Source organism: Pseudophryne corroboree, chromosome 1 (assembly GCF_028390025.1).
Source record: "Pseudophryne corroboree isolate aPseCor3 chromosome 1, aPseCor3.hap2, whole genome shotgun sequence".
Classification (NCBI taxonomy): domain Eukaryota; kingdom Metazoa; phylum Chordata; class Amphibia; order Anura; family Myobatrachidae; genus Pseudophryne; species Pseudophryne corroboree.
Genome location: NC_086444.1, coordinates 199,884,625 through 199,902,224, shown reverse-complemented (window position 1 = coordinate 199,902,224; position 17,600 = coordinate 199,884,625). Strand labels below are relative to the sequence as shown.

The 17,600-nt window shown below is 40.1% G+C and overlaps 1 protein-coding gene and 1 long non-coding RNA gene across 3 annotated transcripts in view; both read right to left on the bottom strand.

The window, feature by feature from the left end:
• The window catches only part of LOC135060861 (uncharacterized), a 75,846-nt gene extending 73,690 nt beyond the window's left edge, over window positions 1-2,156 (bottom strand). For both annotated transcript variants that reach the window (XR_010247266.1, XR_010247260.1), the window contains exon 1: window positions 1,964-2,156. This is a non-coding gene — a long non-coding RNA (uncharacterized LOC135060861). The remainder of the gene's footprint in view (window positions 1-1,963) is intronic.
• Window positions 2,157-7,338: 5,182 nt separating this feature from the next.
• On the bottom strand, window positions 7,339-16,366 carry NR2F1 (nuclear receptor subfamily 2 group F member 1). Its single transcript, XM_063964005.1, has 3 exons — window positions 15,928-16,366; window positions 13,155-13,682; window positions 7,339-8,238 (listed from the first exon to the last, which is right to left on the bottom strand). Exons 1-3 carry the CDS (start codon window positions 16,364-16,366, stop codon window positions 7,958-7,960), a joined length of 1,248 nt encoding a protein of 415 aa, XP_063820075.1. The 3' UTR covers window positions 7,339-7,957.
• Window positions 16,367-17,600: the final 1,234 nt, after the last annotated feature.

The following is a 17,600-nucleotide window of genomic DNA, read 5'->3' as shown; positions in this document are numbered from 1 at the left end:
ACATTCGCAACACGAGTATTAAATTCTGCCTTGATATACAATTTAATTACTGTAAATGTATAATAGCGTTTGAATCCCACTATAGGATGCATGCATGTGTGAGGTTTAGTAGCTCTTAAAATGAGTTTTAAATGGTTTATGCCATAAATAGCACCTTTAAATCCTAACCCTATTACAATCATGCTATACATATCTACATATTTCTTTTTCTTCCCCAACGAGGAAAGCATTCATAAAAAGCAGCTTGGCACCCTCTGCTTTAGGAAAACAGATGTTAATTTTTTTTTTCACGTAACGTTTATGGCCCTGTACATGTGTAAGATTGGATGTCTTCCAAAACGCCTCTATTATTTACTAAATGATTGTTGGTTGAAGCCTAGGATTCTCAGCAAAACCTTATATATTATATCAATAAACCAAACATCTGGGGCTCTGCCCAAGCAGACGATCGTGGAGATTCTTTAGCATTGGGGGATAAAAAACGACACACACCTCCAACAAATAAATTAGGATCACTTGTGTTTATACATGCCTATAATAGATCACAAAGCAGTCCCAATTCTAAAGGGCTGACAGGAGGCTAAAACAAATTCTAGAAAGCATTGTTATATATTAAAACGTTTTGAGATTAGTGACTAATACATAGAGGAATCAGTTTGATGTTTATTTCTGAAAATAGCTCTAGACACATTTTATATAACATAACACTGGATGGGATAGTTTGTAAAAGTCACAAGTCGTTATTTAATGTGTGTATATATATGAACATTTGAGGAATGCTTTACTTTTATTGTTAAAGTTCCCCAGAATATTCTGGTTAAACTCTACTCGTTCTGAAGTCACTTCAAAGTAATCGTAATTTTGAGTGAATTATGTTACGTCAGTAATCTTGCGGTCGCAATTGACCTTTGAAGGAATGCATGTATTTATATTTAATGCACTAGGTGGATTGTATCCTGAACCAGCCTGACACATCATGCCTGGGACGTGATTGGTTGGATTTTGCAGAGGTGGTCAAAGAAAGTTTTTTTTAATTTTTTTAGTTAAATCACATTTCTGCAAATATGAAAAATAGGTCACTAATACAATTGGTCTCAGCATGTTGTGTAATTGCAACAAAATGCTGCTGAGTACAATCTAAGAGCTAGTTGGCTGCGGTGACAAAGTCGCAAACCATCTGGTGTGTATTACAGAGTAGTAAATATTGCTGAGACCTCAATGCATTATCTGATCCTTAGAAGTGCGCCCAGGCCCATATGCTGGACTGTGCACAATAGATGATAGATGCGGTATAGGTGACAAGCACCAGTGTCTGGGGCAACATGCACCACTTGCAGGACAAGGCAGTACTGGTACACCCAGCCAGCAATCTATAGACCAGTGACTGCCATAGGGCCATACAGAGCTGACGTCAGAGGTCTGATATTCTTCACAGTGTCTGTCATCTGTTTCCCATCTCTTAGGAGTGTCGCCCTTTTGCTGCACACTGAATAATGCTGCTAAGAGGGAATCTCTGCTGGGCTATTTATAACGCTGCTCAGGCTGGGTCATTATGTCAGACTACATTTCATCTTATGAAATTAATTAAAAACAAACGAAAGCACATGTACAGCAGTAGTCTCAGTGAGTAAAACAACAGCATCAATACTGGCTCTGCTGATGACATCTGGAATGTGTGTGATGATATCATGTATACACACACACACACACACACACACACACACACACACACACACACACACACACACTGTATGTCATTTAGTTAAAAAGTTTAGACATTTATTAATAGTACATAGTTGGATATTTCAATATTTACTTTTAATACATAGCGGAATGGTAAATGAACCTGCTCCTTCTTTTAATTAAGTTGCTGTGTTGCTATGTACTTCAAAGTAGTAAGAATAAACTTGTTGTAATAATAATAATAATAATAATAATAATAATTTTAAAAAAAGTATCTTACTTTTGTTCATTTGGTCCAGGCGTCTGTCTCCTGCCACCTCCTTCATTACTTATCTGAGCTTTATTTCTCTCCTTGGAGACACTGGTGGGGATTTTAGGTTGCAAGTGATTTGTGCTGAGTTAGTTTTTTTTTTTTTTTTTTATAGCAAGGAGCGCTGCCCGCACCCACAGGCTCTCACTGGAGTGCAGATTGAGACATATCTTGTTCCCTATAAAAGGATCATTTCATGTGGGAGGCTGGACACAAAGTTTGGACTCGTGACTGGCATTCCTGAGAGACATGCATATTTTAAAACAACAAAGCCAGCCAGGGAGAAGGCTTAGGCAGAAGGGGGGGGAACTTTGGGAAGAAGTTACTTAGTGACAAACATCTGTCAACATTGGATAATTTCTGTGGAGTGACCGGCCTGAGTCAGTGACTTCTATATAAGTGACAATATCATTGTATATCTGCAGTGAAGACCTGATGGCATTATACAGACACCACACAGAGCACCGGGTACAAATGTTAAAGCGATCTTTATTTCAATTCAAGTTTATTTCCAAACATTCCATAGAAGATACATACAGTGTTCAGGGTGATAATCATGACGACGCTGGGAAATCAAGTCCAGTAATAGACACAGAACCCTACTAGGGTAGTCTCCCACAGTCACAATGTGTGTCAGACATATATATATATATATATATATATATATATATATATATATATATATATATATATATATCTATATATATATATCTATCTTCTAATATCGCCCGCAAGGCACAGGAGCCAAATTGGAGTTCACTCTCTAGCAGTGACATATAAATCTGTGTCTTAGAGATCTGAAGACAAAAGGAAAGCAGGCCTAGTGGTGAGCTAGATATCTCTGTTAGTACTCAGTGTAGGTCCATTGACAGGGAATGCTAATGAGTCTTTGCAGGGCTGGAAGAAGATTGCGTCTCTTTCTCTCTCTCTCTCTCTCTCTCTCTTCCACCTCCCCCCTCCCCCCACCCCACTGAATGCCCCTTTACTCTCGTCCCATTAAAGCACTGGGATCAATAACTGACCCCAAGATTTTGCCAGGGCTTTATGCAGTGATATTATTAGTGATAACTAAACGTTATATACAGAGAATGCCTCCTTAAATCAACACAAAGGATCGCTCAGGGACAGCAACTTGGTTTGTGTTAACAACCTCTCCCCCAGCTCAGCATGCCATACACTCCTTACTTCTAGATCTGGACACTTCCATTGCTATAAGCATGATGGAGAATTCTGTAGACAAGATGCATATACACTATTCTAGAGCTTTCGTTTAGATTACGAACAGTGATTCTCCTGTCAGCTTGGGTAAAATACTTTGAAACACTCCCCTTCATATCAGCATTAGCCCCATGCACCCAACAGCAGCCAATAATATTCTGCAAAGGCACACAGCTTCATTTATTAATCCCCTGGAAGTGTTTTATATTAACAACGTGTTATTGTATTGCTTATTAAAAGGAATAGAGTAACAGCAGCTTCTTTATTCCTCCTGGTAGGAACTGTTAGAGGGACGATTGAGCAGAGGCCTAATATAAATCAGATCCAGGCATAGACGAATTAAAACGTATTACCGAGGATCGCAGCGTCACACCGTGTGTTAGTACATAAGGAAGGACATGTCGCTATTTCCCCGGCAACATCATGTAATATATAGGCGATGAGACAACACACGATATTACAGAGGAAAGGGTTAATCCAGGCATTCCTGATTTGGGGGGGGGGGGGGGGGGGGGGTAGGAAGGAAAAGTTGGGGACTGCAGTCTCTGACAAATGGGGATAATAAATGAGAGGGGCTTTCAGATAGATATCTCAGACGTGAAATTGCACCCAGCTGCTTGTGTAAGCAAACAAATAGCTTCGTGTAAGAGACCCCAGACTTGCGGCTGGATGAATGGAGCATGACAGAGGTAAATGGCACTTTAACTCATTTCCAAATGAAACTGTTGGGCTCCCTAAGTAAAAAGTCCTGGTGACGCCTTGTACCCACAGCAAGTAGTGGTAAAAGACTTTTATTAGCAACCACTTGTATCACCAACTCCCCTTCCCCACATCTATCGTCATTTTCCATTGTCTGGGATCATCATTTGTGCAGGGATAGAGAGTAACAACATATTCCTATCACCGCTCATTATCAATGCATAGAACGCTTTTCTAGGTGACCCTTGTATTGGAGTATCTTACACCAGTGTGGAGTATCTTACACCAGTGTCGGGACATAAACTGGGTGTCTGTGACAGGCAATGGACACAGCTTATAGTCATCGGTTTCATTTGATAGAATCCCTACTCTTTTACACTATTGGTACTATATATGTGTACGTCATATCAGATAGCTGTCTCCTATCTGTAACAGAATAAATGAGCATTTCCTAAGTACTAGTGATCTGTCTAAAATCTATCTATCTATCTATCTATCTATCTATCTATCTATCTATCTATCTATCTATCTATCTATCTATCTATCTATCTATCCTAACGTTTGACAGTCTGTTTCACAAAACACCTAGAATATCTGACGCCATAATTCCTCTCTTATATCAATTCGTTTCACTAACTGGCCGTTTTCAAGCCACATTCTCATGTCTACTTCTACACAAACAAATGCTTATAAATCCCTCCGCACTGCAGCTCCCAACACCCCAGTGTCGTATGTCAAAGTAGAGTTTTACCCGGATAGTACATATGTTAGTGGGGAGACGTTACATTACATTATACTTTGTAGAAATACCAGTGAACAAGACAGACTGATGCACATCAGCTGACGAATGTAATGACCTCACTGGTACATGTAGCGAAATGCACCGAGGAAGCTCAGAACGCTAACTGCGCAAACATGGCGCAATTGCTCCATAAAACTACGACAATCACGAGGTACATCTCACAAATCATAGGGGACCTGCTTATACTTATGCAATTTACAAACTATGTTCAAAGTTGGCACAGTATGTTCCAATACATCTGAGAGGAAACAGGTACATTAAGGTCATATTCATACAGATTCGTTTTGGGTTAAAACCTCTCCCACAGAGTATGTTTTTCGCTGAATGTCTCTGAGTATGGTATAAGGTGGAGCTGTGGCACTTATCATTAAGGTTTCAGCATGGGCGATTGGAAAATGCCCAATTTATCAAAGTCAATATACTATCATAGCCTCCAAAGGAGGTTGCGAAGGATCTCCCCCAATCAGCCGTGGACCTCACAGTTTCACAAATATTTATTTAGAATAGGGTTCCTAATACTGGGTAATGAGAGTAAAGCCCATCGTTTATTAAGCTATAACATACGTTTAGAAGGAATCATAAACATTGCACTTCACAGGACGCCGAGATCATGGATAACTATAGGCGCGTAGGTGCTGAAAGATAAAAGAAGAAATAAAAAAATCCCCACTTTTGCATTGAAAGGTCTACACTCATTTCATTACCATATTTAACGATAAAAAATGAAAGTAATAAAAAAATACAATAAATAAATAAATAAATAAATAAATAAATAAGCCACAGTTAAATATAAACACAATAATATAATACTGGTCCTAAGGGTGCAACTCTATCTATCTATCTATCTATCTATCTATCTATCTATCTATCTATCTATCTATCTATCTATCTATCTATCTATCTCTCTGCATAGATAGATATAAAATATACATATTTTTCGTATAAAAACACTTCCGAGAAAAATACTACAGTACATTCAATAATAGAACAAAAAGTATAACAAACAAACAAACAAACAAACACAAAGCAAACAAGTCTGCAAGCAGCAGACAGTATTCACACTGTCTATATACAGGACACACTGCTATTTGGATCATCTCTTTTGGATGTGAAATAACCTCTGTCCGGACAGCTAAAAATGAAACCAGAAATATTAATAAACCCTACCGAACATACCCAGCCATAGTGATATCACTGTCTTTTGCAAAGATCTGGCCATGCTTCTATTCTACTGGGTGGGGAAACTCATTACATTGAGTTCACATTCTACCTTTATATTCCATTAAGAGACAAAACGGAGCCTTGTTTCCTAATTTGCCAGCGTTATATTTATGAGATAAATGCCTCATTTGCACTTCAGTATTGGAGCTATGAGTATAGACCTCCCAAGATTTACACCTCAATCTGAGCATTGCTTTGATATGTATGTATGTATGCATCTCTCTCATCTCCCTAGTCCCATACCCCAATATCTGACGTCATTCCCCAGCCTTCCACATCACCTTCTTCATGGAGGCGCCCTCTGGAAGACAAGTCACTAAATAAAGGTCTCCCAAAAAGTTCATTTTTAACTATACACCATGATCTAAATTAACACAAGCATCAGAACAGGGTGAGATAATAACTGCAACAATAAATAATAATACAGATACACAGACAAACATTTATTTTTTTGGGATGGTTCTTTGCAGGAATGTAAAAAAAAAAAAAAAAAAAAAAAAAAAAGTCAGATCTGTAGCTGCCAGGAGTAAAGCCATTGCCAATAACTTCTTAAATTGAAAATCCTGCCTTTCCGGGTGTTATTTTTAAAGATCCAGCGTTATTAATGCGTTAAAGAAGGGCTCCCTTGGCAGTAGTGTTCTAAAAGATCTGTCTCACATTCTATCAAACATTAATGCGCCGAAAGCTGTTAGAGAGATCTACACCACCAGCCAGGAGCATGGAGGGAGAATTTTTACCTTCAAAGTAGCTGCATTATAGAAACGATTTTTAATTTAAAATTGTGTGTGTGCCGGCTGGATGGGAACAGGGGAACCCTCACATCTCCCATTCCCAATTCTAGTAGTCACAGCACAATGAGACCTATGGAATACATAGATGTGCCACCCAAGGAGAGCCACCTCGGGTAAGATATCTATATTAATAGTTTGGGAATACACTTTGCACTGGGAGAGGAGTACAGGAAATAATACGATTTGCTCAATAAGATAGCAAAAATAGGGTCATATTAAGAGACACATTGTTAGCTGTGAAATGCCTTCCCTTTCCTGACTCAACGCTCATCATACAATGGCAATATCTATTACAACGCATTGTCTCCTATATACAGTAGCACAAAAGCGCTCAGATATTTCATTTGTATCCGATAAACTCCAGAAACATAGTAGAAAAATGGCAATCCAGAAACTGAAATACCTAACACATCACAGTAATACCCCCATAGTCCCTTCAAGATAAAGGGTTGGAATTATGACTGTTGAGAGGCAACATTATCCATCAGACGGTGTTTTCATTGGTGGTAAACTCAATTTGCATAAAAATAAAACTTTGAAACTGCAAAGTAGCTATATATATATATATATATATATATATATATATAATTTCATACATGAATAAAACACAATAATTTGCTAAAGTCTTTTATTTTTTTGTTTAAATTCTCACTTCAATTTTAATTCTTGAAGAACATAAGCTTGGACAACATATAGCACTCATTATAAGAAGCAAAGGGTTATATCAAAAAATTATTAGTAGAGAATTACAGGAAACCTGGTTTGGAACCAGAAAAAATACAAAACAGATATAGATACATAGACACAGGACAAGTTTTTTGTTTTTATAATTATTTGGAAACTGCTATTTCCCCTAATTCTTATGTCTTACTTTCTGTATGCGCATATAATGTTTTAAATTTCAAAAAAAAAAAAAAATGAAAATAAAGACTAATATATTACAAAATCAACAACAAATGTTCATGGTAGTTATGTGCATGTGTTTCTACAAAGGATTTATAGCAAGTCTTTCAGGTTTTTGTCTGTACAGAATAAATCCAACTCAGTCCACAGCGCATCCATCAGGGTTCGTGTCCTTATTTTTTAATAACTGAATCCCCTTGGTCCATTTTTTTTTGTTTGCAGTTTTCCAAACACACGGAGTTCATTACTCTCATATTCTAAGAAGTTTTGTATAATGTTATGTCTATTTGTCCTTTTGAGTGTTGTTGCCATGTCTCTCAGTGGTGTTCTCTAGGAACATTGGATGGACATATAAGGCCAGTTGAAGCTACTTCCAGATAATAACATATCTCTGATGAGTGTCTCTATAGGGGTCTTACCTACCAAGCGGACGAAGAAGAGTTGTTCAATGACTGAGGATGAGACAGTACGCAGGGAGGGAAGCCTCAGCAGTAGTTTGCCAAACCTGCTGGGTTGGTTGGGGTACTGGCTCCTGACATACTCCTCCAGTGCGCATTGGGACTTTTCCTGTAGACTCTCAATGTGAGCAGCATCTGAAAGGCCACAAGCATCTGCACGGGAGCCAACGAGGTCGATGGGAGAGACAAGGGGGCACAGAATTAGTATTTGCCTACAAAGCACCTGTGTGATAGTTACAGATCGCATAAAACAGATATGGAATACACAGACTATTATAAGGTGCACAATTAAGACCACACCACCTCCTCTTGCCTGCAATATTGCTCAAATGGCATAGTCAATACCTTTATACTATAATATAGGCAAATAAAAGCGTGCAGTGGTATTTATAATATACCACCGTATGTCACAATAAAATACTATACAACAGTTGTTTACAGTAGTATTATACGCCAGTCTTTTACATTAGTACCATACACAAGCCATGCATACTGGAATCATACACCTATCATTTGTACTGGTATTTTACATCAATCATATATACAAATCTTATACGCCAATCATTTACACTGGTATTATACACCAGTCATGTATACAATGCTTTACACTGTATGATACACCAATCATTAGTACTGGTATTATACGCCAGTTCCTTACACTGGTATCATACAGCAATCATGTATACTGGTATTATACTCCAATCGTTTATATTGGTATTATATACCAGTCCCATACGTCAGTCGTTCACATTATTATTATATACCAGGCATTTACCCTTGTCCCTAGCAGCAATCTGTTTTGCTTTCTTATGATCTATGAGATACCACGGTTAGTATGGGGTACACACAGCTATGGGGCTCTCACCGATTCAATGTACATCCCAGCACTGTGTGCAAGCATTATTAGCACTTACTATTAACATATGATATTTTATAGCTATATAATACACCACGTGGTTCCTTTAAATCAATTAACCCTCCCTGCATGTCTCACAGCTAAATCATTGCATGGAATACACGCTGTTCCTGAGCAGTATCTGCTGCTCCATCGAAAAGACTTGGGCACAGAATGCATGGGTAAGAGATACCCCAGACTAGAGTGTACGGCACAAATGATCATAACAAAGCATTGTGATGTAATATAGGGAGTCCAGGTACATCTGCATATAGCCCAGTGCAGTCAGGTATATATATATATATATATATATATATATATATATATATATATATATATATATAAGCTCTACATGCACTCACGTCCTCTCACTCACATACACAGACTTATATGACCTTTGGAAATGAAAGTTGTAACAGTACTTATAAGCTTTAACCTTTAACCTATGAATTGCCAAAGGTGGGTGTTAGGGTTGGAGTACGGTGCAAGAGTGGGTGGCTATACCGGAATATAATGGGTTAACATTAATTGAATAAGACCCTGGCCTAAAGATAAAATTTCAGTGTTTATAACATGATCTTGATTTTTTTTTATGTTGGTAATAATAACACGACTCAAGGTGACCAAAATAAATATAAAATTCACATTTCATAAAAGTTAAAATCTGCCTTTGTATTAAAAGGACATAAATAAATAAATAAAAAAAAGAAAAAAAAAAAAAAAGAAAGAAAAGAAAAAGTGAACGATTAGCGCATGTTTGGACATTGATATACCGAAAGGGAAAGGATTTGCTGTAATTACATTTATTTTGGCAGATCACTTCCTAAATATTGTTTTCTTTTTGCCCAAGGCAGGAAATGCAAATAAACCAAATGGCGATTCAGAACCTCTAATCAGCCTTCAGATATATGTAATGACCCAGATGTGTTGTGCAGCGTGGCTGTAATGTATACATGTATATTTCATTGCTTACTCGCAAAGTGCCATCTTCAAGGCCTGAATGTGCACTAGACATGTAAACTCAGTCAGCAAGTGTAGGATGATGTTTGCAGCCAATCATAACACACGCCATGGCCTGGGTAGCAGCTACAGCACATGATCCACAGTCTGTATAGCATTACTTATTATCCACTTTCAATTTTAAAATGAGAGGCACTTGAGCAGTGAGATTTTATCAAGTAAATCGCACAGATTTTATGTAGCTAATGATATAAAGAAGGATCTCAATGTAAATATAAACACATTCAGTAGAATTGTATAGAGCCTGTCATTGAGTCTCTCTCATCATATAGAAGTCAGTATATTTTGTAGTGGATTTAATTCTACAGAAACTTTATCTGCACATTAATCAGATATGTCACGCGTGACGTGGCTCTGTGCAATCACACCGTCAGCGGGGCACAAAGACAACACCCACTGATAAATATGAATGATTTTCCTGCCACTTTTACTCTAGAAATATTATCTCTTAGATCTAATTCTCATTCCTGTACCTAATCAGAATCCAAACACATATACTATTATCTATCTATCTATCTATCTATCTATCTATCTATCTATCTATCTATCTATCTATCTATCTATCTATCTGTAAAAGCAGAACTATGGTGTTAGGTGTACATCATCTTTGCACCTCTAAAGTGACAGTGTTTATTTCCACTCTCCTATATATTACTTTACAATCAAATTTATAAACACGCAAACTAAAGGCTTTGATTCTAATGTTACAAAGCATTTAATTGTCACTGTGAAATGTCAGTGTAATAAATTAATACAAATGACTTACAAAATAAAAATAAAATAAATAAAATTGCTTATTTTTCATGGTGTAATGTAGTGTGACAGTTACTAGTTATATTCTGCAGTTCAGGGGCCTCTGGCATAGCATCTTAGTGGAAATAGTTAAAAGTTATAGTTGAAGTCCATAAATTAATAACTTATAAGGGGGAAATGCGGGTCACGACCTATACCCTGGCTGACGTCCAACGTGAAAAGGTTGGGAATACTTTCCGGAGTCTGAGTGTGGAAACCACAAATAGGGGGAGATTATGCCAGCTTTACACACTTAGCCCCCTCTAAACTCGTTTTAAAATGATGTTTTCATCACTTGTGACTTTGTTTAAAAAAAAAAAAACCAACCCAAAAAAAAAACCCAACAAAAAAAAAAAAACAACCCAGGAGGGGGGTGAACAGAAACCCCCCACTGGCTGGCAATCAAAATAAGTTTGCGCTAAAGTTGGAGTTTGTATGATTGGGGGGAGGAGAGGTTTCTACATAGGGTGAGAAATGCAAGGAGCATCGACTAGGGTATTTCTAAATTCAATTATTCAGAAGCATGAAGTATTCAGTACTTGTAAATTCCCCATATTAATGAATCAGATGAACGGTGGTATTTCTTAACGTTCCTGTTTGATATACAGGGTTCTGTTTTGTAAACCAGACATTAAACTATACTCCTGTATATATGCATAATTCCACGCGTGTTATTGCCAAAGATGTACTGTCACTGTGCATTGCCTGTTTATTATGTGATTGTAAACAATGGCTTTCATTAGACTCACTACCACAATAGACCACAGGAACTATATTACATCATGCTGCTTATGCTCACGTATGTATTGCAGATGGATTATTTAGGAGGTTAACAAACAATAGGATGAGCAGGGGCTCTGATAATTATGATGTATCTACATTTCTATCAGAAATATATAAGATGCTGCATGATTGCCTTTGCACCTCTTTATAAATACAATTATACGGCAGTATCTGGCCAGCATGCATAGCAATGATGTAAAAGGATGATCAGAGGTTCACATCGATGTTAATAGGGCATTTGCTGCATCACCGTAGCCTAGACATTACACAGCTACGTGGTGTAGAGTAGACTCTAGTCCCCTTGCTTATGCAGGCGAAAGAGCCAGGCTATAGACCCTGTGCTAGCTGAGAGCTGGGCCCTGTGTGGCCATCTTGGTCTAGGGATGTTTCTGTTTTATTTATGTGCGGTATAAACTCGGATTTATAGAAATCATTTAATCAATATTGCCGAGAAATGTATTGCATAGCATAATTAAAGGGAAGCTAGGGTGACCTTAAATGCATTGCAAATAGCAACGTGTTTTCCTGGGCTTTGTGTACATAGGGCAGCCCTGCAAGCTGCAGACTGCATTCATCTCTCATTAAAAATGTCTTGTTCTTGTAATAGACACAGTTTAAAGGGCTGCCCTCCATGATTACCTCTGAGATTGCTTTTAAAAACTATCACAAAAAACAAGAACAAAAAGAAAAAATAAATAAATAAATAAATAAATAAATAAATAAATAAATAAATCCCTGTACATATATGCATGCATGAAGCCAATGCCTGCTCTCAATTTGCTGTATTTTTCAGACATTCTGTTAAATATTTAATAGGAGTATGGTTTCCATAGCAAAATGATTTATTACTGGAAATTGCACTGGTGTTTTTTTCTCACTGCTTTTATGTTTCTCTGAAATTGTCTGAATCAAAAGCCTGATAAAATCACCTCTTTAGAAATGGTAACAAATCGCTGGATAATAATGGGATAGGTCTATATATATATATATATATATATATATATATATATATATATATATATATTACAGCATTAGGTTTTAGCATTTACTGTATATCTAGAAGGAGTCTGTTTTATAACACAAGCATCTCTTTCACACACAGCCTCATGGATAGGCTCAGGAGCCAGGCACTATCCAATTTTTAGAGAGTGACAGCACAGCCCTTCATTAATGTTGGCATCATTCACCCTATAGTGCATCACATCTCCAATGATGGCAGAGGAATCCCAGCTGGGATCTGCCTGCAGCCAACGTGGGGATACGTGATGTACAGTATGTGTGTGCTGTGTATGGTGTTATTTATGCCAGTACAGTATGTGTATTATATTACAGATAATGTAGACACACACACACACACACACACACACACACACACACACACACACACACACACACACACACACACACACACACACGTTCATATGTTAGTGTATGTATGTATTAGTGTGTATATTGTGTGTGTGTTTTAGTCTCTGTGTGTGTTAGTGTGTATGTATTAGTTTGTGTTGGTGTTTTGTATGTGTCTTGTGCTGGCAACCCAGCAGTACCCCTGATAGCCCCTTGTGGCCCCCTCACTCACCTGAAGTGAAGAGGACGATGGCTTTGAGGCAGCTGTACTCCGCAGAGTCTACATGCAGGGCCTTCAGCTTCTCCACCTGCTCCTGGAATATACGGATGTGGTCCATAAAGGCCACCACTCGGTCTGCGGACATGGGTGATGCGTGGAGGCCGGCGGCGGCCAGGAGAGGGGCCACATGGAGGGGCATGGAGCACTGGGCGGCATTCAGCACAAAGAGCTCACTCCACGTCAGCCGTAGCAGGGCCACCTGGTCGGTGATCTGCAGGTCGGGGAAGAAGGGGATGTTCCTGGCCCACTCCACCGCACTGAACAGTAGCCGGGCCGCCAGCTCGCAGATGTTCTCTATGCCCATGATGTTGTTGGGCTGCATGCACTGGCTGCCGTAGCGGGAGGTGGGGTAAGGCTCGGCCCGCAGCAGCAGCGAGATGTATCCGGACAGGTAGCAGTGGCCGTTCAGGGGGTCCCCGTTCGTCAGAGCGTATTGGCCTGGGTTCGGCTGGGTTGGAGGCATTCGTCCTCGCTGAACCGCTAACAAAAACAGAGAGAAAGAAGAGGAAATGTGCAACCAGGGCTGGGAATCACATTGATCACCACACTGACACACACATAGAGAGATATATACACACACACACACACACACACACACACACACACACACACACACACACACACACACACACCACAAAGCCATATATACACACATATACTTATATTATATTTTATATATATATATATATATATATATATATACACACATGTACATACGACCTGTGTATGTAGATAGATATAGATATACAGACACTTAAAAAACACATACACACACACACACACACACACACACACACACACACACACACACACACACACACACACACACACACACACACAGTCACATACACCACAATAACATGAAAGTCCATCTAGAGCAAAAGACAATATCTCCAATAATAAACATGTAATATGTCACAGACAGCCCCCAATCACAGACACCTTATTAGGAATAAATACTGCTCCCACAGCACTACATAGAACAATAACATATACAGGCAGAATTGGTGTCAGTCTTTGTAACCCTTTTAGAAGCGTGAATATATTCCCAATAATGTCAGTAATGTATTGGGTGAAGGCGAAATAAATATAATAAATACAGATGATGGTTCGGTTTGATACACTCTGTTGTGTAACTTTATCACTCACTAAGCTACTCAGCACACTCATAGTAAAAGTGAATCAGGAATTTAATAATACTCAGATAATAATGAAAAAAATGGACTTACAATAGTTAAACATTGGGATCATTAATACCTCAGGCAGTCAATTAATAGAGGTAGTGAGGCTTCCTGTCTCTGCAAACCATACATGAGTCTGCTTGGAAAGTGAATGCCCAGAGCTTAGATGCAAAACACTATTCATTAACTGCATGGATGCTGAACGTAAGCAATCTTATTTATGCTCCAAGTTACTAAAGCTGACCAGAGTGCCTTCTTGGTTTTTTTTGTGTCTGTATGGCTAAAAGTGGCAGATACTTTACTGTCTTGTGAACTATTATATACATGGAAACCCAGCATGGCACTTTTTGTGTATTTGGCGTCTCTAATAATAAATAACCAGTCTGCAAGTGATGCTATCCTTTGTAGAGATACATTGTACTGTCCTTTTATAATGTACGTTTATGTTTTGAAATTCAAACATAAGCGTTACAAATAATAACCTTCCATGTCTACATGGGAACTTTGCTGTCCCCCCAGCCCTCTCATCTGGGTTCATTGGATTTATTTTCTAGATTGCAGGATAAGGGGCTGATTTTACGTCGAGCTGAACACTCTGAACAATGAAACATTTATGGCAGCGCCTAGTTATGTTGTAGTGAAGCTTATTAAGCACATGGCTGATTGCACTGCCTAACAGGGGTCTATGTGTGTGCATACAGTACATGTAAATTGTGCACACCAGCAAATATTACCAGATGAAAAGAAGCATCTCTACCGTCCGTCCAGCTTTAAGATGCGAATGGGATTCTAGAATTGAGATACTGCCAAATGGAGACAATATATCCTACTGAATATCTGAATGGCTCATTAATTATGATACAAATGTTCCCCTAAAATGATTTTTGCTCTATAGAGAGGGTGGACGTTTTGGAGAAGCAGAATGAATAGAAAACTCAGAAAAATGAAGTAATCTATAACACCCTGTTGTAACCCAAAGTTCTCCATCTGCTTCTCATGGAGGGCAATGTTACGACAAGGCCAAATCTTGCCTGGATTAGCCTAGATGTTACGACCAAACACTGCTCTTCTCGTGTAACTGATTTGAGGGTAACACAAATCAGGGGTGCTGGTGTATTTCACCATCAAAAGTTTGTGTGTGGCATAATGATGACAGCATAACACACAAAAAAAAAAGAAGAAGAAAGGAAGGAAGGGATTGAGGAATCACATCTAAAGGAGGATCAGCCAACATCCCACAGCATTTCCACAGACAAAAAAACACACACACACACACACACACACACACACACACACACACACACACACACACACACACACACACACACACACACGGAGAGAGCTGTGATTATTAATATTAATAGCATCATAATGCTACAAAGGGGGGCAAGCATATATCAGCTGGATGCCATGGGCACGGCATACACACACCTGGGCACCATCACAAGCACACATACCTGGCCACACACACACACACACACACACACACACACACACACACACACACACACACACACACACAACTGAGCAGAAGAAATATTCACCTTCCCTCCTCATGCCCACTTTCAGGCACTTCTTCAGGCGGCAGTACTGGCACTGGTTGCGGTGGTGCTGGTCTATGGGACAGTTCCTATTGGCACGACAGGTGTAGGTTAAGTTCCTGCGGACGCTCCGCTTGAAGAAACTTTTGCAGCCCTCGCAGGTGAACTGTCCGTAGTGCTTGCCGCTGGACTTGTCCCCGCACACCACGCACTCGATGTGCTGCTGCTGGCCTTGACCCGCGCCTTGCTGGCCCTTGTCCCCCGCAGCGCCCGGAGTGGAGGGGGGTCCCGGCTGGCTCGGGGTCTGCGGCGTGTGAGGGCCGGCGGAGGGCGCTTGCTGCTGCTCCCTGGCCGGCTGCGCTGCCCCCGGGTTGGGGCCTCCCGGATTCCCCCCGGCCACGTCTTCCTGCGGATCTCTCCAGCTGCTAACTACCATTGCCATATCTCGGGCCCAAAAAGTGCTGGGGAGCGCGGTCTGGGGGGATTTTATTCTGGAGGAGAAGAAGAAGCTGGCGGTCTCTGCCGTGGTTGCCGCTGGTGGGAGCCGTTTCCTTGGGTTGGCGCTGCAGGGATTTCCCCCCTCTTTTTAGACAGCGGAAAATCCTAATGTACCAAGCGGCGATGATGGGCAGCAGGGTGGCTGATGCTGCTGCTGCTGGGTGGCTGGGAGAGCCGGCGCTCCCCCCCCTCCTCCTCCGGCCGTCTCTTCTCTCCAGTGCCGCCTGTGCTGCTGGCTGCTCTCCGGGTTGCAGCAGGCTGGGGCTGGCCCTGGAGGAGGGTGCAGCGTCAGATCAGGCTGGGGAGGCGGCAGGATTCTCAGCCCCGATCTCCCCAGTGCACACAGGAGCAGACATAGGACGGCCAGGGGCAGGACCAGGCTGCTCTGCTCCTTGCTCGCTGCTGCTCCCCACACGGCGACTGCTGCTGCTGCTGCTGCTGCTGCTGGACCCCTCGGTGCAGTTGGATGAGGGAGACAAATACAGTTACAAATGCACTAAAAAAAAAAGGAAAAGAAAAGAAAAGGAAAAAAATAATAATAAAGAGAGAGAAGCGGATCAGGGTCTGTAAGTGTCCGGGGGCCAAATCCAGGGCAGAATGCAGCCAGCCATTCAGAGAAGCAGCCTGGAAGAGCCTGATCCAGAGGTTGCAGCCACTTCCCCTTGTCTCTCTCTCTTCCCTCTCTCTCTTTTTCTTCTTTGATTTTTTTTTGTCTCTCCTCTCCCCTCTTTCTCTCTCTCTCTTGCTTTTTATTTATTATGTCAAGAGGACGAACAATCCCCGATCTGTCATCAGAGGAGCAGGTATCACATGTGTCAATTATTTAAAATAATAAAAAAAAAAAAAACAAAGTCATAAAAAAAAACACAGAACAATCCCAAAAAAAGTGCAGCAACAACCACAACAACAACGAGATCTCCTTCCTCTTCTCCCTCAGCGGGTCCTGGCTTTATTCCTCCTGCCGGAGACCACAGCTCATCCTCGGGATATACTTGCCAGCTTGGAGAATAGAATATATAGATTTTTTTTTTAAAGTTTTTTTGTTGTTGTTGTTTCTGGGGTTTTTTCTCTCCCGTTGAAGTCTGTGAAATAACAGTAATAATATAAAAAGACAACAATCTCCCGTTGGGGGATAAAGTCAGTGGCGGAAGCTATTGTCCTCCCGGAGCAGCAGAGTG

Coding starts and splice junctions, on each gene's coding strand:
- NR2F1 (XM_063964005.1), bottom strand. CDS start 16,366: ATGGCAATGGTAGTTAGCAGCTGGAGAGATCCGCAGGAAGACGTGGCC. Junction 13,683..15,927: donor AGTGGGCATGAGGAGGGAAG/GTGAATATTTCT, acceptor TGTTTTTGTTAG/CGGTTCAGCGAGGACGAATG. Junction 8,239..13,154: donor CATCGTCCTCTTCACTTCAG/GTGAGTGAGGGG, acceptor GCTCCCGTGCAG/ATGCTTGTGGCCTTTCAGAT.